At 48.5% G+C, this 26,293-nt stretch overlaps 3 protein-coding genes and 1 long non-coding RNA gene across 7 annotated transcripts in view; 1 reads left to right on the top strand and 3 right to left on the bottom strand.

The window, feature by feature from the left end:
• The window catches only part of MTMR9 (myotubularin related protein 9), a 33,177-nt gene extending 17,039 nt beyond the window's left edge, over positions 1 to 16,138 (bottom strand). The window contains exons 1-6 of one of the 3 annotated variants that reach the window (XM_083494488.1): positions 16,036 to 16,138; positions 14,288 to 14,652; positions 7,272 to 7,380; positions 5,480 to 5,605; positions 4,557 to 4,730; positions 3,904 to 4,121 (exon numbers count right to left, since the gene is read on the bottom strand). In XM_083494488.1, coding sequence (XP_083350614.1) covers positions 3,904 to 4,121; positions 4,557 to 4,730; positions 5,480 to 5,605; positions 7,272 to 7,380; positions 14,288 to 14,472 — 812 coding nt within the window. In that variant the 5' untranslated portion in view covers positions 14,473 to 14,652; positions 16,036 to 16,138. Of the gene's footprint in view, positions 1 to 3,903; positions 4,122 to 4,556; positions 4,731 to 5,479; positions 5,606 to 7,271; positions 7,381 to 14,287; positions 14,653 to 14,750; positions 14,776 to 15,584 lie in introns of those variants that run through there. The other 2 variants (XM_083494487.1, XM_083494489.1) reach the window with 2 other exon arrangements.
• Positions 1 to 26,293, bottom strand: part of LOC310702697 (L-threonine 3-dehydrogenase, mitochondrial-like) — a 193,235-nt gene that overhangs the window by 50,395 nt on the left and 116,547 nt on the right. The gene's annotated exons all lie outside the window — the stretch shown is intronic.
• LOC310703001 lies at positions 12,447 to 13,224 on the top strand. The gene is made up of 2 exons (XR_014523880.1): positions 12,447 to 12,716; positions 13,057 to 13,224. It is a non-coding gene; the product is annotated as an uncharacterized lncRNA (long non-coding RNA).
• On the bottom strand, positions 18,224 to 24,513 carry LOC310704605 (gallinacin-13-like). Of its 2 annotated transcripts, XR_014524916.1 has the most exons (4): positions 24,375 to 24,513; positions 22,647 to 22,795; positions 20,579 to 20,670; positions 18,224 to 19,125 (listed from the first exon to the last, which is right to left on the bottom strand). XR_014524916.1 is itself a non-coding variant. In XM_083498255.1 (3 exons), the coding sequence occupies exons 1-3, from the start codon at positions 24,430 to 24,432 to the stop codon at positions 20,629 to 20,631; spliced, it is 249 nt and encodes an 82-aa protein (XP_083354381.1). In that variant the 5' UTR covers positions 24,433 to 24,513; the 3' UTR covers positions 20,392 to 20,628. The 2 variants fall into 2 exon arrangements, 1 of the variants encoding a protein (XP_083354381.1); XM_083498255.1 differs by lacking the exon at positions 18,224 to 19,125 and having other exon boundaries at positions 20,392 to 20,670.

Here is a 26,293-nt window from a genome sequence, read left to right on the forward strand (position 1 = left end):
ATTTTTACTGTTGTGGAGTACTGTTACTCCACTACTTTGGCCACCTCATGAGAAGAGAAGACTCCCTGGAAAAGACCCTGATGTTGGGAAAGATGGAGGGCACAAGGAGAAGGGGACGGCAGAGGATGAGATGGTGGGACAGTGTTCTCGAAGCTACCAGCATGAGTTTGACCAAATTGCGGGAGGCAGTGCCTGGCATGCTCTGGTCCACGGGTAGCGAAGAATCGGACACGACTAAATGACTAAACAACAACAACAACAACGTTGACTTGGGGCTGGGGGGGTCAAAGACTTCACAAGAAAGGGGTGGTCAAGGAGGGATTTCGGGGAAGGAAGATGTGCAACGGCCTGGGCTTAGGATACCCTATTTGCAGACCCATTAGGTCTTTATAACGGAACGTTCGAAAAAGTATTTCATGGCAGTGAGAATGAACACCGTGACAATCTGTGGGGCTGAGCTTTGGCTAGGTTCACATTCACACCACACATGCAGACAAATTGGGGACTGGGCAGCAGACTCATCAACCTGACAACCTCAGCTACTAGTCCTCAAGGGGCTCCGCATAAGGGGGATTTATAAGGGACAGAATGCACGGCACCTCCCCTTGACTGGCAGAAGCTTGTATTACGCAAATACAAGCAGAAGCATGCAATTACACTTCATTTTATGTAACTGATACAAATCAGCAAAACAAAAAGGGCCTTTTCTGCGGTGGCTCCGTTTGTGGAATGCTCTCCCCAGGGAGGTTCAACTGGTGCCTTCCTTATACGCCTTTAGGCGCTAGGCAAGAACATTCCCATTCAGCCAGGCCTTTGGCTGACTGACGTCTGACGCCCTTTTAAATGTGTTTTGGAAGGGGGTGTGTGGAATTACTGGTTTGCTTTTGTTCTTATTTTTATTATGCATCTCGTCTTTTTTATATTGCAATTTTATGTTGTGCAACATCCTGAGGTCTACAAATGCAGTATACAGATTTAATAAATAAAAATAAAAATCATAGAATTTTGGCTTTTGTGGGTGACATCCCCCCCCTTAAGCCAATGGCCTGTGGTTTAGACAGAGACCACTGCATCCAGTCGACCCAGCACGTTCCATGGCTGAGCACGGGTTTGTAACTTCTGCCCGGAGGTCTAAAGCCACCTCCTCTCTCCTGCGTCCAGGGACTGGTCACAGGACATTTAATTGGTTATGAATTGGGACACTTAATGTCCTTTGATTGGATGCCCACAGGGCAGAAGGGGGAGATGGAGGAGAGGACAAGAAAGCAGAGCAGAAAGGATCTTAATTGAGAGAAGCAAACCTTGGTGAACTCAAGGTTTGTCAGCTGCAGCAGCAAGAAACAGGGGCAATGAACTGTAAGGCACGAAGGCTTACGGGGCAGGATTTAAAAGGAAGCTGACAGGATCCTCCAGTGGAAATGGATTTCGGAGCTCTCCTTTACTGGACACGCTTACTAGGATGAAACCAATTAAAAGAGGAGTCCACGAAGGTGCTTCTCCCAAAACTATAATCAAGAAAACCCCAAACCCAGACGGCTGTCAGCAATCCAAACACAAAAGAGGATAATTCTCTCCCCTCTACCCACACACTTGAGGAAACTTATCGGGGATAGTTCCTTTCTTTAAATAGAAAAGAAAATGTTGCAATTAAGCATGGGCAATCTTTTTAAAAAGATATAAACCAAGAATTGCGTAATTTCTATATGCACCCAGAATTTTATTAATTTTGCATTAGTTTTGTTTTATATTTTTCCTTCCTGTTTTTAATTTGCAAAACTGGTTTTTAAAATGCCCTCACTCATCTTCTCAAAGAGTGAAACTGCACCTCTGCACAAAATGTGATTTTATTTAGAAATAATTTATCTTCTATACTTTTAGAAATATTATTACTTCACAAGTGAAGAACCTGGCATCAACTTTTCAGAATCTAAAAATTCCTGCTGGGAGGCTAAGGGCAGTGTTTGCAAACAAAAAATATACAGAAATAACCAGATCTGCAGTGCTAGATTAACTCTTCCAAAATCAACCGAAACAAAACTAGTACAGTCAAACCTTGGCTGTTGAACGTAATCCGTTCCGGAAGACCATTCGACTTCCGAAACGTTCAACAACTGAGGTGTGGCTTCCGATTGGTTGCAAGAGCTTCTTGCACTCAAGCAAAAGCTGTGTTGGACGTTCGAGTTCCAAGGAACATTCGAAAACCGGAGCAATTACTTCTGGGTTTTCGGCGTTCGGGAACCGAAATGTCTGAAAACAGAGCTGTTCGAGAACCAAGGTTTGACTGTATGAGGGGTTTTTTACATAAGCCAGTCATTCTGAAGCCCGTGCAAGAATATTCATATTTCTTGGGGCCATGGGAATCCAGTAATGAAGAGGCCCCTGTTACTTTCTATTTTGTGCAGAGCTTCCCTCAACCACTATCTGAAACCCTGCAAAACCACCCTCTGGTTCTAAGGACTGGAAGCTTGATTTAAGCAAAAACGAGAGGCCAAGCTCTCAGTGTGCCATACTAACAAAGTGGGTTTTGTTTCTGTTTTTTTTTAAAAAAACAATTCCACACCACAGTGCAATCAGGCAATGTACAATCAGGCAGCTGAAGTTGCCTAGGCACCACACTGCCTGTCAATTTACAATAAATTTGAAGCCAGTCAAATAAGAGACATCAGACGCAATCCTTTGGGAAGGAGGTTCACATGGAATGCTGCCATGATTCTTTTGGTGCCCAGTGGATCTGCACTTTCAGATTTTGTACTCTCAGCTACCTCGAACAGAGAAATAAATGTGTTTGCGATATCATCACAGGCTGCTTTACGAACTCGGTAGACCACAGAGACAACCCACTCTGGTTGAGTTCACTGGCCCTGTGCAAGCATTGGACTGTAAAATATCCCACCTTAAAATTTTGCTACCCCAGCCTTCCTCCAAAGAGCTCAGAGTGGAGTGCACACATACACCACCTTTGAATCTCCTTAAGCCTCATGCAGTGATTCTAAAGGCAGGCATAGGCAAACTCGGCCCTCCAGATCATTTAGGACTACAACTCCCATGATCCCTAGCTAACAGGACCGGTGGTCAGGGATGATGGGAATTGTAGTCCCAAAAACATCTGGAGGCCCAAGTTTGCCTATGCCTGTTCTAAGGGATGCGGGTGGTGCTGTGTCTAAACCACTGAGCCTCTTGGGCTTGCCGATCAGAAGGTGGGCGGTTCGAATCCCCACAACGGGGTGAGCTCTGTCCCAGCTCCTGCCAACCTAGCAATTTAAAAGCACACCAGTGCAAGTAGATAAATAGGTAAATAGCGGGAAGGTAAATGGCATTTCTGTGCGCTCTGGTTTCTGTCATGGTGTTCCATTGCGCCAGAAGCGGTACAGTCCTGCTGGCCACATGACCCGGAAAGCTATCTGTGGTCAAACGCCAGCTCCCTCAGCCTGAAAGCGAGATGAGCGCCACAACCCCATAGTCACCTTTGACTGGACTTAACCATCCAGGCATCCTTTACCTTTAGCTTTAACCTGCAGTGATTCTGCAATGGGCTCCAGGTCTGTAGGAGAATTTCTCCTGCAAGTTCCAAAGAAATCAGAAGCCAGCTCTGTGGTAACTCAGAGCAGGACTTTCTGTGTGGAATAGCATTCCTGTTGAGATACAGCACACACCCACTGTCTGCACTTTCTGGAAATGACTAGAGACATTTTTGTTCCAACAGGCCTTCCAAGAAGGCAAGTTCCCATAAGAGATATCTGAGTAGATACAAATATCTGTGAGGGGAGGATGCTTGAACTAGATAAACCATTGACCTGATTCTTATGTTTACCATCTGGGAGGCCACAGGCTCCCCACCCCTGTCTTAGAGCTTAGCAACAACCTCACAAGGTCCTTCATACTATGCCTCACTCATCAACTGACCTCTCAATGGACTTGTGGATCCTTCGCCACTGGGGATAGTGGGCTTCCTGCTCAAAGCCTCCCCCTTTGGCCCGGGCTTGCTGAGCGATGCTCAGAGAGCGTGTGTCAATGATGTAGCCCCGCTTGCCGGCTCTCAGCGTGGCGTTGATCAGCTTCTCGTCCTCCTTGCAGCGCCTCCCATTGGTACCGGTGAGCGGCTGGCTGCTGCGCATCATCACCTAGGAAGGGCAAATGGTTTCGAGTGAGCAGGCCACGCCTCAGCTGAGTCTTCCACTGGCCCACAGATCTGACACCTCACTTGAAGAAGAACGTCCGCTTGGCCCAAAACCAAAATGGGTGTCAGGAATCCTTGGCATGGGAAAGCAAGGATTTCCATTTACCTTGCCAACCCATCTGCTTGGCAGAAGTTATTCTGCAAACGTGCGCCCCATCTCCCCTGAACACAAAGGTAGCAGGATGAAAGTTGGCATGCACACTCAGGGCGCAATTTTAGGTCAAAATGCCAAAAATGTAGCGCAACCTACACACTCGTTTTCAAAGGGATGGGGAAGGAGGATTTAATATTTGCCCTCAAGGTCAAGATCTGAGAAAATGCACATCCAGGAAACAAGTATATGTTTGCAGTTGAAACTCAACCACCTTGACCAACTCACCATCCCATTTTTCTTATGGTAATAGCTGAGGACCGGGAAGCGCCCACCATGGCGGAAGGTGGAAACTTTCCAGAGGGATTCATCGTCAATTGATTTGGGGACAGTGACGATGGGCGGGTAAGAGGGGCAGACGGAGAAATCTTTGTTGATGTAGCTCAACCGCCATTCGTTTGTCTGGAGGGGAGAAAAATCATGGTTAACTAAGGGTGAAGGTAATGTAATAGGATTTCCAGAGGTTGGGGATCAGAAATAGTAGTAAACTACTGTGGCTTTAAGCCATCAGATTTCAGGAGCAGACAAAAGTCCCCAAGGATGCTCAGCCAGCTAAGAGCAGCCTCTTTGCAACACGGTTTCCCTGACTCATTTTTCCTCCTAATCGTGCCACATACCCACCCACTTAGCTGCCTCTTCAAGAGACATCTTGTCGATTGGCCTTCCCCGCCTCTCAGCGCTGCTACATAATTTAGCACCCTACAAGGCAGCCACTTTACAGAGCTTTAAACAAAGCTGGTGTGTAAAATCAGACACACACGGGCAGGGAGGAGACTGGCAGATTCTGCAATCCCACAAGTGCAGAGGTCAATGCCAAACACAAGCTGTATTTATTTAATCCAGGGCTGGGGAAGCTTTTCCAGCCTGAGGGCGTGAGAAGTCTTACAAGGCTGCAACAAAAAACACTGTGTGCACTTCAGTTACAAATGCCAGAAGGGGAGAGAGGCGGGTGGAGTTTTCACTGTGCACCTCATGAGCCGAATGGTCTTCCCCAGGGTTGGTAGGAAGTGATTTCCCCTCAAAATGGTAGTGCTCATTCCATGGAGAACCATGTCCCCTCCCCATTCCCACTACAAGTTCCCATTTTATGCAAGTTCCCTCTCCCTAAGCGGCGCAGCAGGAGAGGCATTGCTCCAAGAACAGGGACTTACAACTGAACTGAGAAGCTCAAATTCCCGTTCCGGCAAGAAGGAGTGCCAGCCATCCTCAATGACTTCAAACATGGGCCGGTAAAAGAAAGGATACATCAGGGTGATGGAATCCAAGGTGGACAGTGCCTGCGGGACAGAAAACACAGATATGCAGAGACATAATTTTATTGAACGATCCTGAAGGTTCAGTGGGTCTCGGCCCCTTAGATGCATTTTGCTTCCACAGCAGCTGTTTATTATTTATTTAAAGCATCTGTACGACGCTCTTCGGCCAAAAAGGCTCCCAGATGCATACAATCACATAAAACAAGACAGGTGGGTGTTGGTTTAAAGGCAAAGGGACCCCTGACCATTAGGTCCAGTTATGGTTGACTCTGGGGTTACGGCGCTCATCTCACTTTATTGGCCGAGAGAGCTGGCATACAGCTTCCGGGTCATGTGGCCAGCATGACTAAGACGCTTCTGGTGAACCAGAGCAGCGCATGGAAACGCCGTTTACCTTCCCGCTGGAGCGGTACCTATTTATCTACTTGCACTTTGACATGCTTTCGAACTGCTAGGTTTGCAGGAGCTGGGACCGAGCAACGGGAGCTCACCCCGTCGCGGGGATCTGAACTGCTGACCTTCTGATGGCAAGTCCTAGGCTCTGTGGTTTAATCCACGTAGGCTTACAAGCAGAGAAAAAGCACGGCACACAAGAGGAAAGGGCCAAGGAGGGAAGAGGAAAACCAGAATCAAAACTCGGGCATCAATTTCTAAACAGTTGTTCTTATGACTAGGGGAAGGAGCTGCACAGCGAAGCTGGGCTTTTGGCAAAGGGGTAAGCTTGGCTTCCGATCTCTCCCCCTAAGGCAATCTGCTGGAAAGGCTGCGGGGATGGGAGGCCTGATGGAACTGGCTACATGCAGGCTATCCCAGTACATGGTGCACAGGGTATAGGAAAGAACAGGTCTGCCCTTTGCCACTTTTCTTTTGCTTGGTTACTAGAAGTGCCTACCATATCCTAGTTATGGACACCACATCACCTTACAATATCCTGCATTCAGAATGTCACAGAGAAATGTAGTAGCTGGGAGTGGTGCAGCCATCACGAGTAGGAGGTGCACAGAGAATGAAGCTGCACCTTAGAGCAGCCCAGTCTGAATAATGGGGATTACGGGAGGTGTGTTACATCCTGAACACTTATGAAGCCCTCCTCCTCCTCCTTCCGCTGGTCCGCACTTGAGTTTCTTTGCCCAGCCAGACTGACTTTTCCTCTTGCCTTCCTGATGCTTCGCCGTTTATCAACATTCCACTGATGACAGCTTTCCCCTTAGAGCAGTCTTTCTCAACCTGTGGGTCCCCAGATGTTGTTGAACTACAACTCCCATCACCCCTAGCTAGCAAGGCCAGAGCTCAGGGATGATGGGAGTTGTAGTCCAACAACATCGGGGGACCCACAGGTTGAGAACTGCTGCCTTAGAGGAATGTTCGCAAACATTCCATGACATCACAGCAGCTCAGCCAATGACTAAGGCTGCAGGTGAGAGTGAGGTTTCGGCCCATCACAGCTACCCTTCGAGATGGGGGACTGTATCTGTGAATATGGAATGAGATGATCCCCGCGTTTTGATAAGCAAACAGAACATCTCCCAACTCTTCAGATATATGCTATTTTTACACACACATCCTTGCACTTTTATTTCTTGATTCCCACTGTTCTTATGGAACTGAGCACCACCTTAGCCTCTGACTCCTGAAAAACCGGGTCAGGTTTTTGCCATGTTCTCTCAACTTCTGCGGATCAGCTTACCTCAATGGAGCCGGCTATGTTCAAAGACTCCTCCATGCCGGGGATGTCAAGCTGGATAATCCGCAGGTCTTTGCATTTGATGATGATGGTGCCGATGGTGCCAACAAAACTGCAGCAACACAAAAGGCAGGTGCATTTAAGATGAGGGTGCAAGGATGCTCTGCAGGGATGCTCTGCAAGCCTGCAAAGGCAGCCGCTTACAGCGAACCCGCTGCATTCAACAGCGAGCAGCGCAACCAACAAGAGATTATAACCCATCACAATGTAGCTGCTAACACGCCCTTCGTTTAATGCGCAGAAGTAGCTGGTTTGAAAAATGGTAAGAACAGAACTGCAAGTGATCTTAGCAAGGGGTGGGATGTGATTCGTAAAGGAGAATTGTCAAGTGGGAAGGGGGTTGCTTAGCTTTTCCCACACCTGCTGGTTCGCTCCTGCAAGTATTCCACCCACCACTGCCCAAAACATTAAACATTCTGTAACCTGCTTAGAGGTTTTTACAATTAAGTGGTATGCAAATTAAATAAATATGAAGCTCCATCCTTCGCCTCTGCAGAGCCTGCCTACGTGTCTCTTTGGTTCCTTCACTTACCTAAGACATAGATTTCCCTCCCAAACCATGAGGGCTAGGAGCTTGGTATTATAATTTGACGGTGGTGCAGAAAGGAGAGAGACTGCAGTGACACAGGACTCTGCAGGACATGCACAGAAGAGCCCTTGCTTATATAGAAAACTGGAATGAGGAGGACTCCGATCCCGTCAGTGTGAAGCATTAGAAGCAGAGAAAGTGAAGTGGGCTTAAAAAGAGGAAAGCGGATCACAGTTGTGATCAGGTTAAGCTCAATCAAGCAACCAGCAAGGATTAGGGAGAGTCAGACATGCAGGGCCAGACATAAAAGATCAGGGTTTCCATGGCGAGGGACTGCTAAGTCATTGGCGCAGACGCACCAAATTAGCAGGAGTGGATGAGGTCAGCCAGGGATTTGTGGGTTACATTATGCACTGTCAGGTCTAAACAATCCTTTGGTCTAACGCAAGGATTCTTAAAACTTTTGACCCTATACTGCATGTAGCACACATGCTTCCTCAATAGGAAACAGTTTCCCCACTCAGGAGGAGGATGCTCAGTATCATCTGCCTTATATGAAGAAGGTCCTGGGTATCTCCACGTAAGGCCTTCCTGAAACCCTGGAGAGCTGCTACCAGCCAGTGTGGACAATATTGAGCTAAATGGGCCAAAGGTTCAATTCAGTAAAAGGCAGCTTTCTCCCTTCCTGCAAACAGCTGAGCCTCTCTCTGTTGCTTCAGGCATCTTATCAGGGAGGAAACCTGATAACAAGGGGAGTGTTGTGTTTACACTGGCAGTTTTTTTGCTTATTTCCTGCAGAACATGTGTTAATACTACAAAACCCAGCAACGATTTACTGATATTCTAGCCAAGCTTGAGTAACAGGAAGGGTGTTTGTCTTCCACCTCTTTCCAGTTATTTACCCAGAGGCAACTAAGACAGGTACACAAAGTGACATCTGTAGCCGCTGAACAGTTTGGGGGGGGGAGCGGAATTGGAAGGGACCACGAGGGTCATCTAATCCAACCCCTTGTAAGGCAGGAATCTTTTTGTCCAACGTGGGGCTGAAACCTACAACCCTGAGATTAAGAGTCTTGTGATCTAATTAATAAAAATACAAAATACAAAAGAGACACCCATGGCAGGGACCTGGTTATCCAGCTGGGAACGCCTATTGGAACAAATACGTCTTCTGTGGTTTCCAGAAGGTTCAGACAGCAAGCGCCTGTCGTATCTCAGCAGGAATGCTCTTCCACAGGGGCCCATGGGAGGTGTATTCCAGTTACCTTATGACTTTTACAGCATGCATTTTGATTTACTGAAAACTGCTGTCTTTGGGGAGGTGTGAGAAGGAAACGCAACGAGTGGTACATAAATAATGTTCTTTTTAAAACCTTTTCTAGGGAAATACGTACAGTTCAAACCCAGGCCACATCCCCAAAACACACTGCTCCCCTCCCAGGACTACAATTGCCACAGTGGGAATCCCTCTTCCCAGGGAACGCTGGGAATGTAACTCTGTGATGGGGATAAAGGTGTCCCTGAACAACTCTTGACAACCTGAACAAACTACAGCTCCCAGAATTCTCCCAGAGTTCACCAGTGGCAGCTACACTGGTGACTGGGAGTGGCCGCAGAGACCACATAACACCGGTCCTAAAAGACCTACATTGGCTCCCAGTACGTTTCCGAGCACAATTCAAAGTGTTGGTGCTGATCTTTAAAGCCCTAAACGGCCTTGGTCCAGTATATCTGAAGGAGCGTCTCCACCCCCATCGTTCTACCCGGACACTGAGGTCCAGCGCCAAGGGCCTTCTGGTGGTTCCCTCACTGCGAGAAGCCACGTTACAGGGAACCAGGCAGAGGGCCTTCTCGGTAGTGGCGCCTTCCCTGTGGAACGCCCTCCCTCCAGATGTCAAAGAGAACAACAACTACCAGACTTTTAGAAGACATCTGAAGGCAGCCCTGTTTAGGGAAGCTTTTAATGTTTGATGTATTATAGTATTTTAATATTTTTTTGGAAGCCGCCCAGAGTGGCTGGGGAAGCCCAGCCAGATGGGCAGGGTGTAAATAATAAATTATTATTATTATTATTATTATTATTATTATTATTATTATTATTATTATGAATGCAGAGCAGATGCACTACTCCCTGAGCTACTGCCCCTCTCTGTCTTCAGCCAGGCCACACAACCCCATAGAAGTGACAAGCCAGCCACTATGGGACGTTAACGCCCTTCCAAGTAATCCGGTGAACTGCCAAACGGCCCTGGTAATATTTTTAAATAGATCAACCAGCCGCTGCTGCCCTTACAAGGAGAAGCTCCGCTGCGCCAGTTCCCCATTTACTCGCATTCAAGGAAATTGCAAAAGAGCCTGGCAGGAGGGCAAGCAGGTTAATTGTCCCATTTCAACACTGTTCCAAACTGCTTGCTGCTCTTTAGTTCGGAAGAAAAGAACGCGTGCCAGAGAGTAGGATGCGAGAACAAAAATGAAGGCTCCGCAGATTGCAGCTCGTCTTTCTCTACCAGGCTACCGGGAGAAAAGCAACACCGAACCCTTGCAAGCAAATTGCCTCTTGCTCGCTCGGGATTTTGAAAACGGCAGGGGAGAAGTCATGAAGACAAAGGCGGAGGAGGGACCCAAACCGTATAAACTTCAATGCCTTTCCCAAAGTACGGTCCCACCCACCCGCATCTAGCTTACAGCCTCATTCTGAGTAGCAGTGGGCTCAGGACAAACAAAAGGAAGGTATTTCTTCTGCAAAATTACCTTACGGCAGGGGTTGCTAATGTGGTGCCCGTGGGTGCAATGATACCCCTTGCAGGCTTCTCCTGATGCCCACAAAGCCTCTGACCTCCCCCCGGCACTGCCACTTGCCGCCCCTATTGGCCATGAGATGGTGAGGGGTGGTCACCCCTGCCTCCTCTGGAAAGTCCCTACAGTTGAACTAGGAAGTTGGAAGACTGACGCTCTTCCCCACTTCCTCTTATGCGCTTCTCAAGGCTCAGATTAATTCTACTTGATCCGACTTTTATCCAGATCCCTTGGAAAGTGAAGTGTGTCCACACGCACGTTCTGTCTGTCTCTCCTTTGGGGGTGGGAATTAATCTGAGGCAGGGGAAGAATTAAGCTACAAGAAGTATGGTGCCTAAGGCACCCACTTAAAAATCCAAAGGCGCTCACTTAAAAATCCCAATGTGCCCACGAGCCTTACGGAAACGGTGTTTGAAAGAAAGATCAAGCACATTCATGGAGGTCAATTAGGTCTCCTTGTGCCTACAAGTTAAGGGAGCTAAGTAGAGCCTCCATGCTCAGGGGCAGTATACCACGAAGTAACAGGAGTGGGGCAATGCAAACAGACAGGCCCACTGCCTTCAAGCCCTACTTGTGGGCTCCCTGTGGGCAATTGGCCAGCTGCTCCAGGAAGCAAGTTGCTGAACTAGATGCACCTTGTAGTCTGACCCAGCAGTTTAGATATGATGATTAATCCCCAGAGGCCTGCCCTCCAGGGTGCAAATATAAAAACTGACAGCCATAAAGCAAAATTCAGTTGAGTGTGAGCAGACCTTTCCCTTGTTTAAAGGCAGAGGCTGAGTCTTTCTCAGAATCGTGAACTGTAGCAGAGGTGGGGCACCTGTGGCCTTCCAGACAACAATGCAGGACTACAATTCCCATCATCCCTCAACATCGGCTGTGCTGGCTGGGGCAGATGGGAGTTGGGAGTCCAACAACATCTGAAGGGTAGCAGCTTCCCCACTCCTAACCAGCGGGAAAAGTCAAAAGGATAAAACCAATCCTTAGCTAATCTGACTAGGGCAAAAGTTCTTCCTGACCACAAATGGGGGGAAAAATCCAGTTCTGAGGCATATGCGTTGGCAGGGCAGGGCATCCGCCCACTCAGTTAAGGGAAATATTACAAGCATGCCAAGTCATGCCATCAATCATTCTTGCAGAAGGTCTGCAGCTCAGTGGTAGTGCATCTGTTCTGCACACAGAATGTGCCAGCCTCAATCCCTGGCATCTCGATAGGGCTGAAAGGCTGCCCTTTCAAAATCCAGGAGAGCCACTGCCCGTCAACGTACACAATACGGAGCTAGATGGACCAGTGGTCCGACTCTGTACTAGACAGCTTTCTATGTTCCTTAGGCCAGGATAGCTCAGTTGGTTAGAGCATGGTTCTGATAATGCCAAGGTCACAGGTTCAATCCCCATACAGGACATATTCCTGTATTGCTAGGGGTTAGATGAGATGAGTTTTCCCAGTAGTGATGTATGGAAGTGAGAGCTGGACCATAAAGAAAGCTGATCGCCGAAGAATTGATGCTTTTGAATTCTGGTGCTGGAGGAGACTCTTGAGAGTCCCATGGACTGCAAGAAGATCAAACCTCTCCATTCTCAAGGAAATCAGCCCTGAGTGTTCAATGGAAGGACAGATCGTGAAGCTGAGGCTCCAATACTCTGGCCACCTCAGGAGAAGAGAAGACTCCCTGGAAAAGACCCTGATGTTGGGAAAGATGGAGGGCATAAGGAGAAGGGGACGACAGAGGACGAGATGGTGGGACAGTGATCTCGAAACTACCAGCATGAGTGTGACCAAACTGCGGGAGGCAGTGGAAGACAGAAGTGCCTGGCGTGCTCTGGTCCATGGGGTCACAAAGAGTCGGACATGACTAAATGACTAAACAACAACAACAAAGATGAGATGATCCCCTATAATTCTATGATTCCATCCTTGGTTAAGACCCAGCACAAAACCAGGCATGTTTACACCCACGTTCATTTCCATGGGATAGCAGGACACTGGCATGTAACCACTGTCGCTGTCCAATAAGATCTGTACATTCCTTATGTCTAAATGTCAGCTCAGTAATACTTAGGTCAGGGGTCTGCAACCTTTAAGACAAAAAGAGCCACTTGGACCCGTTTTCGAAGAAAAAAACAACTGAGAGCCGCAAAACCATTGCGACATTTAAAACAAATATATCTCCGGAGCCGCGATCTGACAGCGGGCGGGAAGGTGACGTCAGGACGGTGTGTGACTAACGCACGCACCACCCCCATGCGACGTCACAGCCAGTACAGCGCCCGCCACAGTGGGGAGTGTTGGGGCGCACAGTGCGCCTCCTCCCCTCGCTAGTATCCGCCCCGGAGCCGCGGCAAAGGTGTAAAAGAGCAACATGCGGCTCCGGAGCCGCGGGTTGCAGACCCCTGACTTAGGTGGTCAGCCCCGGCAACCCCTCCTCCTTCAGTAAAATGGAGAATAATTAAACTGGGTTGCTTGGAATGGTGTTGAGTACATAGATACATTTCTTCAGTGTTCTGTAAAAAATGATTATCCCAGCAAACAGTGTTGAAGGCAACAGAAAAAGAAAATATACATAATAGGGGGGAAAAACAAGGCAGGCTGGAACACATTAATAAAACTTTACAACGGCCATAAAAAACAGCTTATGAGACTGGAGACCTGTCTGAATAATCGAACCAGCAGAAGGTAATTATAGAGCAGAAATGGGCTAGTGAGATGATGGGCTCACCTTCACTAGAGGTACCTAAGCAGTGGCTGCCTAGGACAGTCTAGCCCTAGAATTCCTGCAAAAAGGAGGATTGCCTGCAGGAACCCTAAAAAACTGATTCTATGAGGAGTTGGCAAGCTGCAGGTTGGCTGCTGTGAGAACAGGGTGCTGAACTAGCTGGGCCTTTAGCCTGATCCAGTGGGGCTCTTACGTTCTTAAGAAGATCCACAACTTGAGAGGAACCACTGAGAAGGCCCTTTTTTGTCTTGAGTTCCAGCCAAACAGGCTACAGATGATGGCAGGACAGAAGGACAGTATCTCCCAAATATAATAATAATAATAATATTAATAATAATTTATTTACACCCTGCCCATCTGGCTGAGTTTCCCCAGCCACTCTGGGCAGCTCCCAATTGAATGTTAAAAACAATAGAGCATTAAATATTAAAAACTTCCCTAAACAGGGCTGCCTTCAGATGTCGTTTAAAGATAAGATAGCTGCTTATTTCCTTCACATCTGAAGGGAGGGCGTTCCACAGGGCGGGAGCCACTACCGAGAAGGCCCTCTGTCTGGTTCCCTGTAACCTCACTTCTCTCAAAAGTCAGGCAGTATGGAATGGGGTCACTTGGGGGCAGTTTATGTAGGGCTTTGTGGGACAAACTCATAAGGACATAAGAAGAACTTGCTGCTGGATCAGGCCAATGGCCCATTAAGTCTAGCATCCTGTTCTCGCAGTGGCCAACCAGATGCCTTTGGGAAGCAGACAATAATGACCTGAGTGTATATGTGCTTTCCTTGCCCACCATGCTGTCTCCAAATGCTTTTTTCTTACACATTCAAATGTTGAATGAAAATTACATGTTTCTTCTGCAGTACGCAGCTCATTTTCCTCCTCCGTTAACTGCCTGCAACGCAAAGATAAAAGCTCCCTCACCGTTTTTCAATGGAATCAATGTTGGAATGCAGAAGCCACAGTTCCTCAACATTGTCTTGCCGCCGCGAGGAGAAGATGAGGTGATGGCCTGTCAAGCACAGCGTCCCCTCCACTGCTGGGTAGAAGGGGCGGTGAAGGACCACGTTGTCGGCCCGTGGCGTCTTGATGAGCTCAGCAAACTCCATGTTTCCCTCAGCTCCAGCACAACGTTCTTATAAGCAAACCAGTGCCAACTCGAATCTTCCAGCAAGATATAACCCAAAATTCTTGGTAGCTTCCACAGGAGGCCACAAGCTTCAAGATCACGGCACTAGCTGAGAGTTAGCGGCCCAGCAGAGGTCATCGCTGCAGGATCCAATTTCTTACTGGTTGGGGGAAGACATGAGAAATCATGAACCATTTCTAGCTTAGAAAAGGATAGCAAATATTAAGGGTGTTTTGAGAAAGGGGCAGGATAACTTACAAGGTATGGGAGAAGTTTTAGGAAAGAGGAAAGCTCTCTGGGGAGTGGGTGGGGAAGATGTCACAAACCAAGGTGCTAATGAAAGGCAGGTATCTGGGGATGTCACAATCACAGCTCTCTCCAGGTGCAAATGTGCAAAAGGAAGTAAAGCAGAAGTCTTAACACGTTATTAAGGGCCTTAAGGACTTTTGGAGAGAATTCAAAGGTCCTGCCCTCCCACCCCTAAGGACTAAAATCACAGCACCTGGTGTGGTCAGAACACCTCAAACCCACCCACTCGGACCCTCCCATCCACAAACCACCAGAAGTGGATCCATTTCCAGCTCCTAGGCATGGATAACAGGTGCAGAATAAACCCACGCTCCCCTAACACAGAAGCCAGGGAAGACCTTGTGCAGAACAGAGATCCCAATTCAGTGGGGGGGGGGGTCCAATTACCTGAGAATGGTTCCCCCCTCCACACATATACCCCACACACCCAGGGGAGGGAGAGGCAGCTGAACTCCCCGCTCCTAACAACAGAAAAGGGTAATCGCCTCCCACCTACCCACCCACCAGGACTTCAAGATGGGGAGTTAACACCCCACCCACTCCTGCCCAGCTCATGGAATCAGAAATGGGAGCAATTATGACTCTATTACTATTTATTCAAACTGCACGCCGCCCTTCGCCCGCGACACGCAAAACGAGAACGCCAATAACCGACCAACCCTACCCCCTATAAATCAGAGGGCTGTGGGGAGGGGAACCCCCCCTAATCTCAGAAGAACTTGTTGAGGTGAGGAAGTGGGGGGGGGATGGAGAGAGAGAAAGAATTAAAGAATCAATACCCACCTTTTGGAGAGGGGAAGGAGGTTGGGGGGCTGGGCCCCCAGCTGTCAGAGGGGGGTCTTGGACTCCATAGTGGAGGAATATTTGGGGGGGGCCTGGCAACAAAAGGCTGTTTTTTTAAATAATAATAATAATAGTCTGGATGCCACACGCAATATATGCAATATTGTAGAGATAAAGGTATATATACACACACACACACACAGAGCCCGCCTTTCTCCCAGTCTAGGGGGGGGAACCCTTTTCCTTTGCCCCCAACCAACCCTCCTTCCTTCCTCTGCCTCCCCTATAGAGGCTCCAGGAGACAGGAAGAGCTCCCCTCCGGTACCCGGATGTTGAGGCGGTTGGCCGTTATTTTGGGAGGGGGAGGGGGAAAGGAAATGAGGAGAGGAGAAATGAGGAGAGGAATAGTGATATTAATAATAATAGCGATAATAATAATGAAAATACACACGAAACAGCCGGGAGGCGGGGCCGGCGCTGCCCGGAGGCGGAGTGGCGGAGGGGGCAGGGCCGCCTCGCCCCCACGGGACGCTCCCCGGCGACCAATGAGGCGAGGCAGCTGGGAAGCGGGGAAGTTGCCTCCGGGTCCTTCGCTTTTCTCCTTCCCCGCCTCTCTTTAGTGTGTTTCTCGCTCTCTTTTTGCCTTACCGGAAATTAGGCCGCGGGAGGGAAGGTGCCGGCTGGAAACTCGGCCCCGCAGCGAGGCGGTTCCGGTATCAAATCCTGCTCCGTCATAATCGGGCGAGGCAAGGCGAGGGTTTGTTTTGAATTGGCCGTTGTGCGTGTGAATGTGACTGTGAGTGAATGTGCGTGTATATTGGTGTGGGTGGGTGTAAGATATAAAATATATTATGTGTGTGTATATGTGTGTGTGTGTGTGTGTGTGTGTGTGTATATATATATATATATATATGTGTGTGTGTGTGTGTGTGTGTGTGTGTGTATGTGTGTGGATATATATTTGTGTGTGTGTATATATATATATATATATATATATACATATACATATATATATATATATATATAGGTAAAGGGACCCCTGACCATTAGGTTCAGTATATATATACAATCATAAAAGGTAAAGGGACCCCTGAACACTAGGTCTAGCCGTGACCGACTCTGGGGTTGCAGCACTCATCTCGCTTTATTGGCCGAGGGAGCTGGCGTACAGCTTCCGGGTCATGTGGCCAGCATGACTAAGCCGCGTCTGGCGAACCAGAGCAGCGCATGGAAACGCCGCCAGAGCGGTACCTATTTATCTACTTGCACTTTGATGTGCTTTCAAACTGCTAGGTTGGCAGGAGCAGGGACCGAGCAACGTGAGCTCACCCTGTCGCGGGGATTCGAACCACGCACCTTCTGATCGGCAAGTCCTAGGCTCTGTGGTTTAACCCACAGCGCCACCCGCGTCCCTCATATACAGTCATACCTCGAGATAAATACGCTTCAGGTTGAGCTCGTTCGGGTTGCGCTCTGCAGCGACCCAGAAGTAACGGAGCACGTTACTTCCGGGTTTCGCTGACAGTCAGAAAGACATTATGCGCATGCGCGGAAGCGGCGACACACGCAGACGCACTGTCACGTCTTACGGTATGTTCAGGATGTGAACAGGGCTCCGGAACGGATCCTGTTCGCATCCTGAGGTACCACTGTACATGTATGTATGTGTGTGTGTATTGTATTTTCTTTTATTGGTCATTGAATATGTGTGTGTATTTTTTTTAATTTAAAATATTTATTTATAATACCCCACCCATCTGGATTTCCCCAGCCTCCCTGGGCGGTTTACAGCACATATAAAAACATAATAAACTATAAAGCATCAAACATTAAAGACATCCTGATACAGGGCTGCCTTCAGATGTCTTCTAAAGGTTGTGTAGTTTTTTTATCTCCTTGACATCTGAAGGGAGGGAGTTCCACAGGGTGGGCACCACTATACTAATATGCATATATGTGTGAGTGTGTTGTTTTTATATGTACATATGCATATATTGTGCCCGGGGGCTTGGCTCAGTCCTTTGTAGAATTTGAAGGGAGAGAAGTGCCTCTGAGTGTATGCAGAGTATGCAGAGTACATTCCCGTGTGTGAGATGAATGGGCAGGGTGCTCTCTGTCTTAAGGACTAGCCCCTTAAATGAGGTGCTTCAAAATTGGGAAAATGAATGCTGTTAAAGCAAATAGCAAGGCTTTGTGTTTTTTTGTGGCTCTGGACACTAGAGGGAAGCAGTTTGCTGTTCCAGTGTTGGTCAAACAGAACAGAACACACAAGTCCATTCCCTTCCATTCAACAATATTGTATTAGTATCATAAGCTATGATCCTCAATAACTTGGGATATAGGTTCACGTAGGTAGCCGTGTTGGTCTGACACAGTAGAAATATACAGTGGTACCTTGGGTTACATACGCTTCAGGTTACAGACTCCGCTAACCCAGAAATAATACCTCGGGTTAAGAACTTTGCTTCAGGATGAGAACAGAAATCGCACGGCGGAGGCACGGCGGCAGCAACACTTAGCTAAAGTGGTACCTCAGGTTAAGAACAGGGTCAGGTTAAGAACGGACCTCCAGAATAAATTAAGTTCTTAACCCGAGGTACCACTGTACAATATAAAAAATAATTAAAATGTCCCCAAAAAAATAGACTGGAAAGAGAAGTTGCTGAATTACAACTTATTACCAAACTTAAAACCGTGGAGAGACATTGGATTCTTATCTCATTATACATGATAAAGCTATTTTTGGCCATCGCATCCCTTGTTTTTCCCTGTAAGACCAACTGCAGTCGTTAACAGTTGTCAACAGGTTTGCCACACCTATCAGCCAAAATCACCCAATCCCAACACCCTTCTGAGTAATACCCCTCCCCACCCTCTCACTATATATACAGGTCTGGTGACTTCTGTTTCAGTGTATCTGAAGAAGTGTGCATGCACACGAAAGCTCATACCAAAAACAAACGTAGTTTGGTCTCCAAGGTGCTACTGGACAATGTTTTTATTGTGGGGGGATAAAGGAATATACTTCTCAAATTTGCCAATGGTGCCAAACTGGGAGGGGTAGCTAATACCTCCGAATATAGAATCAGGGTTCAAGAGGGCTTTAACAGATTGGAGACCTGGGCCAAAACTATAAAACTACAAGAAATCAGTCTCACTACGGACAAACGAAAGGTTCTGCACTTAGGCAGGAATAAGCAGACGCACAACTTCAGGATGTGGGCTTGCCAGTTGAAAAAGATATAAGGGTCTTAGTGAACCACAAGCTTAACACAAGTCAACAGCGTGATGCAACAGCAAAAGAAGCTGATGTGATTCTAGGCTGCATCAACATATAGTGTCCCAATCAAGGGAAGTCGTAGTCTTGCTGCATTCTGCCTTGGTCAGGCCACACCCGGAATATTGGGTCCAGTTCTGGGCACCACAATTTAAGAAGGATCTTGACAAGCTGGAAGATGTTCAGAGGAGGTCAACCAAGATGATCCAGGGTCTGGAAACCAAGCTGTATGAGGAACAGTTGAGGGACATGGGTATGTTTAGCCTGGAAAAGAGGAGACTGAGAGGTGATATGATGCCCAAGCTTGTTTTCCCCAGTCCTAGGGGAATCCTGGCAGCCATTTCTGCAGCTTGCAACTGTGATGGCTTGGGACTCGGAGCCAGAGGAGTCTCAGTCCGCACTGGATCCTTTGCCTCAAGCATCATCTGAACCTAGTCTGGGGCCTGATCCTGAAGAGCCCCAGTCTGCACAAGTTCCCCTGCAGCAAACACCAGCTGGGCCGAGTCAGGGGCCTGAGCCTGCCCTGGCTCCAGATGTGGGGATGACCTCGTTGCCTCCAGCTGGGCCATCACTTACAGCTACTCCACTACCATTTGGGTCAGGAGAGGCTGAGGCGGCCTCTGGGTCTAGTAACCCACCGACGTCTCCTGAGCTGCAGAGACTAAGGTCTGAGAGAAGGAGAGACCTGAGTACTCGCAGGAGGAGTGCTTGCCTTCAGGTGAAACACGGAGGCGAGTCACTGGGGAATCAGGACCGGCCGCTACCCCGACAGAGATAAAAGGCTGCTGGACCCCGTCCCTGGGTGTGGGAGCAACGTTGCAGTTTGCCAGAACCTGCCTGTGATCCTGTGCCTGACCTTGCCTGGTTTCCTGCCTCATGTCCTGCCTTGGCCCTGTCGGTCTGACTCCTCACGGAACCCTTGGATTCAGGACTGGACCTGGACCGCGTTGCTCAGGTTACCCTCAGGCCCAGCACAACAACCCACCATTCAAGGAGCTCAGTGTGATACCCATGGGTCTCCCCCCCCATTCCCCTCCCATTTATCCTCACAACAACCCTGTGAGGTAGGCTATGCTGAGTGATGGTAACCATCTCAAGGTCCCCCCATGAGCTTCATGGTCCCAAGGGGCTTTGACGTGCGGCATCTGCAGACTTAGCTTCCAGAAGCCATTTTAATTACCCACAGTGCCTTGGAGCAGCCCCTGTAGTATCGCTCCAGGTTCATCAACAGAAGTATATTGTCCAGATCAAGGGAAGTAAGAGGTTTTGCTCTATTCCATCTTAGACCACACCTGGAATGCTGTGTCCATTTCTGGACACCACAATTTAAGATGTCGACAAGCTGGAATGTGTGCAGAGGAGGGCAACCAAGGTGATCAGTGGTCTGGAAACTAAGCCTTATAAGGAGCGATTGAAGGAGCTGGGTATGTTTAGCCTGGAGAAGAGGGGACTCAGAGGAGATATGAGAGCCATCTTCAAATATTTCTCTCTCTATGTATACAGTGGTACTTCGGGTTACAGACGCTTCAGGTTACAGACTCCACTAACCCAGAAATAGTAGCTCGGGCTAAGAACTTTGCTTCAGGATGAGAATAGAAATCATATCTGGAGGGACTCTGGTGGTCATTCTGTGGGGCTTCAGGGAAGGGACCTTTCCAGTCCTGTCATGCAACCCTCTGCGTGCAGAGCCAAGACACTAAGGCAAAGCCCTTCTTACCTTCTTACCTTCCCGAATGAAGAACACACCAAAGGAAAGGAAGGCAATTGTCACAGCTGGGGTCCATCTGAGATCTCCTGGTGGCTGGGAAGCTAAGGGAGAACATTTGCAGTCAGACTATGAAAGCATAACAATTCTCCTTTTGCAGCTCTGTACAGTGGTACCTCGGGTTACATACGCTTCAGGTTACAGACTCCACTAACCCAGAAATATTACCTCAGGTTAAGAACTTTGCTTCAGGATGAGAACAGAAATTGTGCAGCGGCAGCAGGAGGCCCCATTAGCTAAAGTTGTGCTTCAGGTTAAGAACAGTTTCAGGTTAAGAACGGACCTCCAGAACGAATTACGTTCTTAACCCGAGGTACCACTGTAGTCATTTTCCACCTGTAGGGAGTAGGAGGGGGTGTTGTCCCCCCCCCACTTTGTAGTTGTCCTGAGCCCTGGGTGGAGTGGGGAGCTGATAGGGTTGCCATATTTCAAAAAGTGAAAACCTGGACACAAAAGTTGTTGAGCTTTCTTTGCAAAATCTCAGAGGGCCTTCTCAGTGGTGGCGCCCGGCCTGTGGAACGCCGCCCCCCCCCACCAGATGTCAAGGAAATAAACAGCTATCTGACTTTTAGAAGACACCTCAAGGCAGCCCTGTTTAGGGAAGTTTTTAATGTTTGATGTTTTAGCGTGTTGTTAATATTCTATTGGGAGTTGCCCAGAGTGGCTGGGAAAACCCAGCCAGATGGGTGGGGTATAAATAATAAAGTATTATTATTATTATTATTAAAATAAAAAACCACCAAAATCTACACTTCCGACAGTGGTTGCCATACGTCCGGATTTTCTAGGACTTTTAAACGATCTTAGCCCAGACACTGCTTCCAACTGCAGTATTCTGGCTATGTCTGGGACGTATGGCAACCGTAGGGACTGATAGGGCCAGGCAGAGAAGAAGAGTAGCCAACACATGACCTATCACTAGGTCTTTGTCTCCAGTATCCTAGAGTCAGGGTTCATTTACGTCTCTGTTTTCCCTGTCGCTCCCCCACCCCGGCCAAGAAACCTACAGTTTAGCCCTGAATTGGAACAATGGGCAAGCGGGTTTCTCATGGGTTGTCATTTGTTCTGATTGAGTGCTAAACCACTCAGACCCGTGCCTAAAAAGCATAGGCAAGCTAAACCACCCAGCCGTGTGCTTTCTTAGCACTGCACAAGCAAAAGTGTGGACGAGCGCCCAGTCAGAATAAAAGGAGAGCCTTTTAGCCACTGTATGCTCCAGGGCGAAGGATTTAGGAACCCCCCAAAACCCAAGATGCTTCAGTTTCGAGGGAATGGGGTGAAGGTGAAATTCGCACAAAACACCAATTAAGTTAAGATGTTGGAACACTCCAAACTGTTTGCCCGGGTATGTGCACAGAAAATAGTAGCTACAGCTGAAGGGCAACACAAGGAGAGCTGCACGGATTGTTGCAATGCATCCCTATTATTGTATAATTGTGTATTGTATAAATTGTATTGTATAAATAATTATATTGTTTAAATAATCTCAAAGGACCTGTTGATGGCATTTTACCATTGTACTGTTGAGAATGCATTAACTTATGGTCTGTGTGTGTGGTTTGAGAGTCAGGGGAAAAACAATGCTGTCCAGGGTTGTAAAGACTGCGGAGAGAATAATTGGGTGCACTCTTCCCACCTTGGATCAAATCTATGCTTCCAGGTGTCACAAGAAAGCTGCAGAGATAGCGCAGGATAGTGCTCACCCCAGAAACGATCTCTTTCAGCTATACTGGACTGAGGCCATTATTATTAGTTATTATTTATTTATTAGTTGTTGTTGTTGTTATTAATATACCCTGCCCAGAAATCAGGATGGACTCTGTAAGTCTGGATCTGTCCCTGGAAAATAGGGACACTTGGAGGGGCTGTGACACTATCAGGGGGCCACCCCCTAGGTCAACAGCTTTGGGCCTTATATCTCAGGATCTGGGATGCTCCTCACCTGGCAACCCTATGAAGAGACCCTGCAGTTCTGAATCTGCCACAGCCCTGCTGGTGTTACTGCTACAGGCTCCCTTACCAGCTCCTCAGGTCGGCAACACCTCTGCCTCCCATTGGCGCAGGTCCCAAGGTCTAATTCTGTGATGGCCCAGGTGGTCTCGTTGCATTTGTTCCTGCAGTAGCCGTCCCGTAGGATGCAGGTCTGCGTATCTGTTTGCCTTCTGCGTCCTGGACCAGGAAAAACGGTTCTGGGCGTCAGCTTCGGGTCATAGCTGTCAACTTACAGATTTGAAAATAAGGGACTAGGAGCCTCGAAATAAGGGATCAGCAGCCCAAATAAGGGATTTTGCTTGGCATACATAAATCCGCCACTGATGGAGCCATGCTGCTTTTGCTGCGACTGACTGTGTTTTGCAGGGGGTTGGACTAGATGATCCTAAGGGTCTACAACTCCCACCAAAGAAGAGTGGCAGACAAAACTGATGAACGACATCAAGATGGCAAAGCTTACATGCAGAATTAGAAACCAGGAAGAGGACCTCTTTAATAAAGAATGGGGAAAGTCTATAATTTATTTGAAAAGCTATTGTAAAGAGTTACATACATTGGTAGGATTGACAGAAAACTTGTAGTAAAAATTTGAGCTATGGATGGACAAATGATTTATAAAAATGGAGTTATGAAAGGGGTGCAGAGGGGGAAATCACTACATTAAGATGCTGCACTGGTTGGATATAAATAATAAAATCATCATCATCATCATCACTCTCTGCGTGAAGAAGTCCCTCCTTTTGTCTGACCTGAATATTTCCACGTTCAGTTTCTCTGGATATCTAGTAGTTTGAGAAAGGGAGGAAAACATCTCCCTTCCACCTAGAGTACATCCACACTTCTGCTTGTCCCGTGGCTAGAAAACACGGGTCTGAGAACTTTCCTGCATGTCCTGCACTTTCTAGGGATGTGTCCGCGTGGTTTTGCCACTGCTGCACTGTTTCTCTCCTGGAAAACCTGCTCTTTAGCGCTAAATTGGAGCCTTCCATGGACAACCCAATTATTGTTCACTACAGGTTTTCCCAGGGGAAAGAGGTGGAGGAAATGGAGTTGTGCATAAGCCCTTAGAAGAAAAACCAAGGCTATCAGAGGAACCCCCCCCCCCAACACATACACACACATTGTGATGGCCTGGGATTCAGACTCAGAGGCTGAACCTGAGGAATCTCAGCCTGCACAGGAGTCCCCACCTCCAAAACCAGCTGAGCCGGGGCTGGGGCTTGAGCCTGAAGGATCCTCACCTGTGCTGGATCCTCAGGTGCAGGCACCAGCTGAGTCTGCTCTGGCTCCTGAGGTGATGGAGGACCCATTGCCTGCAGGTGCTCCACTCTTAGCCCTGTCAGGGGAAGCTGAGGTTGCTTCTGGGTCCGGTGACCCCCCAGCCTCTCCTGAGCCTCAGAGGCTCAGGGCAGAGAGGTGGAGGGAACTAAGTTTCCGCAGGAGGACTGCTCGCCTCCAGGCCAGGAGAGGCGAGTCACCAGAGGATCGGGGCCGCCCTATGCCTCGGGGCAGATAAAAGCCAGCCAGCCCCAGTCCCAGGTTGCGGGAGCAACATTGTTGGTAGCCTGTTCCTGCCTGCACCCTGTCCTGCTCTTCTGCCAGAGTTCCTGACCTCACCCGACTCCCTGCCCTGCTCCCAGTTTCAGCTTTGATGGACAGCCTCCATACTGCACCCTCGACCTCGGACTGGACTCGGACCTCGCCTCACGGTTAACCCTCAGGACCAGCACACACATACACAAAATTCTTTTCTTACCTGCCTGAGCAATGGAGAGAAAAAGGACGAGAGGGAAAAGAACTACAGAATGCCCCATGGGTGCGAGTTGATAGGATGTGAGAGGTCTGGAAGCACCCAAGAAGGAAAGTGAACGACAAAAGAGATGTGCCTAAGAAACTGCAGGGTGTGTGTGTGAAGGAACACAGAGTCTCCGGCCTCCCAACTCTTCCTCCTCCATACTCTAGTGTCGCTCCACCCCAGTGCACCAGCTGGGAGAACGATGGGCGCCCTGATTGATGTTTAAGGCTCTTGTAGCATTGCTCAAATTCAGGGCAGCCAACCTCTGACTTTAAACATACTGGAGACAGTGATCAGAAGTGGGGCAGGCATAGGCAGGACAGAGCATGGAGGGTGAGAGTGAAGCTACACCCTTGTGCAAAATAATTGAAACAAATCTTGTTTTCTGTCTTATCCATAATCCTGTACTCAACAACAACAACAAGTTTATTAGATTTGTGAGGTCCATGCCTTTACACAAAATACCATAAAACATTATTAAAAGATAAACAATAAAATTATAAAAATAAGCTAAAATTCCTGCCATGCTGTCCCAGCAAGGAAACTACCCCAAAAACCCCGCCATTCAGGAAAGAAGATACAGCAACAGGTTAGGGTCGCCCTAACAGATGACCTTCGTAGACAGCTGGATCGAGGCGGGTCGGGGCTGCTGATTCTTCTAGATCTATCAGCAGCTTTCGACATGGTCGATCACGATCTTCTGGACCACCGCCTTGCCGACGTGGGGATCCAGGGCACAGTCCTTCAATGGCTGCGCTCGTTTCTCTCTGGTCGGGGACAGAGTGTGGCGCTTGGGGGGGAATTGTCATCGCGCCACTCCTTGGTGTGTGGAGTACCTCAGGGTGCGATACTCTCCCCGATGCTTTTCAACATCTTTATGCGCCCCCTCGCCCAGCTTGTTCGGAGTTTTGGGCTGGGTTGTCATCAGTATGCCGATGACACCCAACTCTATCTGTTGATGGATGGCCATCCTGACTCGGCCCCAGACACACTGACCAGATGTTTGGAAGCTGTGGCTGGATGGTTACGTGGGAGCCGGTTGAAGCTAAATCCTTCGAAGACAGAGGTCCTGTGGCTGGGACGGGGCGATATGGGATTGGGGGGGCAACTCCCATCTCTTGCGGGGGCGCAATTAGTGCCAGCACCGTCCGTTAAGAGTTTGGGTGTAATCTTCGACACCTCCCTTTCCATGGAGGCGCAGATTGCAGCTATAACAAAGGCGGCATTTTTCCATCTCCTCCAAGCTAAGCAGTTGGCTCCTTACCTCTCTCGCCCTGACCTAGCCACTGTGATCCATGCGACGGTCACCTCCAGACTGGATTATTGTAACTCGCTCTACGTGGGGCTGCCCTTGAGACTGACCCAGAAACTCCAGCGGGTGCAGAATGCTGCAGCGAGACTCCTTACGAGGTCTTCGCTGCGAGACCACATTCACCCGGTGCTATACCAGCTGCACTGGCTCCCGGTGGAGTACAGGATCAGGTTTAAGGTGCTGGTTTTAACCTTTAAAGCCCTATATGGCCTAGGACCCTTGTACCTACGGGACCGCCTCTCCTGGTATGCCCCACAGAGAAACCTACGGTCTTCAAATAAAAACATCTTGAAGGTCCCAGGCCACAGAGAAGTTAGGCTGGCCTCAACTAGAGCCAGGGCTTTTTCGGCTGTGGCTCCGATCTGGTGGAGCACTCTGTCACAAGAGACCAGGGCCCTGCGGGACTTGACATCCTTCCGCAGGGCCTGCAAGACAGAGCTGTTCCACCAGGCCTTTGGCCAGGGCACAGCCTGACTCCCTCCCTCGGCAATCTTCGCAGAGCTCTGGCCCAATGGTTGCTAGTGGCTTGAATTAATTAATTTTTATAATGAATGATTTTAGAATGTTG

The sequence above is a fragment of the Podarcis liolepis genome (assembly GCF_965112155.1).
Source record: "Podarcis liolepis genome assembly, chromosome: 3".
Classification (NCBI taxonomy): Eukaryota; Metazoa; Chordata; class Lepidosauria; order Squamata; family Lacertidae; genus Podarcis; species Podarcis liolepis.